The 3,177-nt window shown below is 32.4% G+C and overlaps 1 protein-coding gene across 2 annotated transcripts in view; it reads right to left on the reverse strand.

Moving 5' to 3' along the window:
• Window positions 1-428: 428 nt before the first annotated feature.
• Window positions 429-3,177, reverse strand: part of LOC134571431 (prolyl endopeptidase FAP-like) — a 110,714-nt gene continuing 107,965 nt past the window's right edge. For both annotated transcript variants that reach the window (XM_063429675.1, XM_063429676.1), the window contains 2 exons: window positions 2,217-2,290; window positions 429-552 (listed from right to left, as the gene is read on the reverse strand). In XM_063429675.1, the coding sequence (XP_063285745.1) occupies window positions 457-552; window positions 2,217-2,290 (170 nt within the window). In that variant the 3' untranslated portion in view covers window positions 429-456. The remainder of the gene's footprint in view (window positions 553-2,216; window positions 2,291-3,177) is intronic.

The raw sequence follows: 3,177 nt of genomic DNA on the forward strand, positions 1-3,177 counted from the left end.
ATTCTTTATTATCTTTCTTTATTTTTTTTTATTTATATGATTTATGTATATTTGTTTTTATCTTATTCACAGGATTATTTTATGATTGATACTTTGTTGTTGAATGTACACAAAAAGACTTATATTCCCGAATTGTTTGTTTATAGGTAAGTGATTGTGTTGCGCTGGATCTTCTTTCGGTATTGTATAAATTGGCTCCCAGCAGCACCCTATTTATGCATGTTCAGGTGAGTGCAGCCAGCCCCCTGGTTTCCCAAAATTACATCTATATGATAATGCAACCATAGATTTTTAGTATATATTGTGGTCATTTGCACTTTTATTTAAGTTATATTTAAACTGGTGAATTATCTTCACGTTATCTTATAGTGTTTATGATTTAGGTACCGCACTTGAACCTGACACAAATAAAGAAGAAATAAAAAAAATTGTAAAAAGTATCAATTTTATTTTTTGTTAAATAAGAAAGCACTGCTTAAGAAAGTGAGTCATGTGTGTATACAGATGCTTTCTTCCAAAACCTGAAATTGAATGATCCTTATCCGTATACCACTGCAAATAAAACAGAAATACATTAAAAAAAAATATCATCTGGGAACTGGAATACAATACATTATATATCATAATAAGTCAACTTAAACAGGTTTCCGAGTTTAACAAATCAGCTTAGATTTATATTCTAAGGTCGTTTTATTGGGGCTATTTTCTTCACTTCCGTCTGTTCACATTAATCTATTTGTTATGTATGTGCTGTTTTAAATCTGCATTGTGAAACTTTAAAGTGTTGCAGAATCTAGCGGTGCCATATAAATGACGTAAATAATACGGGATCTTCTGTGCTCGGCTTTAGAACTTGTAGAACTGCCTCACAGTAAATGCTGGAGAGAGCCTATGGAACTCACTCCATGTTACTGTGCCTTCTTTGGTGAAACACATTGATCTTTTTAATATAGGTGGTCTGGGTAGATGTTTGCTCAGTCGACTGGGTAATTCCCACTTTACAACAAATATACTGTTAGAGATATATGTCACCCCTCATGAGAAATGAATGTATTCAGAGTTCAATTAAATCTGGTAAATGATATGGCTTGGGACGTACCTCTTATTTCACCACAAAGTTGACATCACAAGTGGTTGTGGGATTATCAAACGAGGCAATGTAAATTCGGTTATACAGAGTGTTTGGGTTGTATTAGTTAGGTATGGATTAGGGTTACACAGATATATTTGAAGGCGCTCACCATAAAATAAATGATCACATATTTTATAACTTGTGTAAGGCAGGAAATTTTATATTTTTCATTTGGTTTTTCATTATCCACTCTACATTTTTTTTCATGTTGGCAGCTCTCTGTTAACGGGGTTATATACAATGTTAATATATTTTTTCTTTTTTTTTTTTTAAATATATTTTAAATATTATGAAATGTTTCCTAAATGACGCATTGAAGTAAGTGTTACATTAAGATATATACTAAGTAAGAGAGATTTTTTTCCCTTACATTCTCAATCACAGAGAGGTGCAGAACATAAAGAAAAAAAAATATGTATTTTCATTTTCAACTACTCTCAAAAACCTTTAAAGCACACAGTACTAAATATTAGAAATACAAACTCAAAGGTTAATTTAATCCAGAACAGGAAATAGAACAGTGATTTAGATAAAATCATCTTATGTTTTGCATATGGTAAGAATTTAGAAGAATATTGTATATCTGATTTAAGGGATTTTAAGCAAAGATTTACAAAGCTTGCATTGTAATATATCCCTCTGTAAAGAATGCCTTAAAATCAAGCCACTCAATACCACTAAGCTTGTTTTCCTAGCAAAAAAAAAAAATCACATAGCTTATCTTTTAACACATTATCAGGTTTTACTTAGATTAATACATTCCACAGTGCTGCTTAGTATATATACAGTTTAACTCTTTTAGCACCAGTGAATGTTGGGATGTTTCAACAATCTACATGTGTCTTAAATTGAGTTGTCAAATAACATGGAAACTTAACACCAAAACTGCAAACGTTTTGGCAAACTTTTTCTCAAGACTGGGGAAAGATAGACACATGCAAAAAATGAACACTATGGAGAGTCTTTGAGGCAAAAGAAGTTCTTAATAAAAAAAAATAATAATAATAATAATATATATATATATAATAAGGAAAAAGCAGGAAGCATCAGTGATCACTTATGCAAAAATGCAAAGATACCCTACCATTGATTGAAAATCCACTTGGGCATCGACCAACGCCTTAGAAATCTGTGCTGATTGCTGAAAATGCACATTGTCTGCAATATTAAAAATATAAATTAATTAACCATATTGGACAGAAAGTTTTGAAGTAGGTGGCTCAATGCTTTTATGTGAGTCACCAAACAATTCTGTAATATGACAAGCAACTGAGTAAAATCAAATTGCAAAGTTCCAATTTCTATTTAACTATCAAACTGTAAGGATAAACACTTTGGATCGTGATGTATGATGACTTAAATGACGTAATCTGTGCAATTATTCCCTGAGCTGAATTAATAGTGGCATTATATATAATCTAATCTATGACAGTATGCTCGGCACAGGAATGCAAGCCATGACTGAATGCGTGCAGAATTGGCCACTTGTACAAATGCTGTGCACAGCCTTATTCACAAAATTGTATACTGACAGTAGTAGGGTTATGGATGCTTTTAACTTATTCAGCAGTTTCACTCAATATGTCTGATGAAAGGAACTGCTTGAAAGAGGTTGTACTAGGCCCCTATAGGACATGGGTATGAGCAATCCCATCAGACAATAAGTCCATAATGAGAGGTATCTGATTGGTGGGCTCTTTCCTGCTCTGGGATGCGTTCACATTTTTAATTTTTTCCCTTGATTTTGTAATGGATGTTACTTCCATCTCATAGTTTCCTTTTAATGTCATAAACACAAACTGCAATAAAATCTTTCCTTTATTAACTTAATAGAGACCCATTTTCGTAAGCATGATTTTGATAAAACTTAAACTAAACTGTGCTCGTGATATATCTGGGTCAACTTTCCAGTTTAACCCTTTTAGTGCAGGAGTGACAACACTGAAAGCATTAAGGAAAGATCATTGCTCTAAAAACACTTTTATGGATGATGTCCTATCAGAAACCAAGCAGTATGCTTAATGCTCTTCAAACACAATTATTCT

Source organism: Pelobates fuscus, chromosome 8 (assembly GCF_036172605.1).
Source record: "Pelobates fuscus isolate aPelFus1 chromosome 8, aPelFus1.pri, whole genome shotgun sequence".
Classification (NCBI taxonomy): domain Eukaryota; kingdom Metazoa; phylum Chordata; class Amphibia; order Anura; family Pelobatidae; genus Pelobates; species Pelobates fuscus.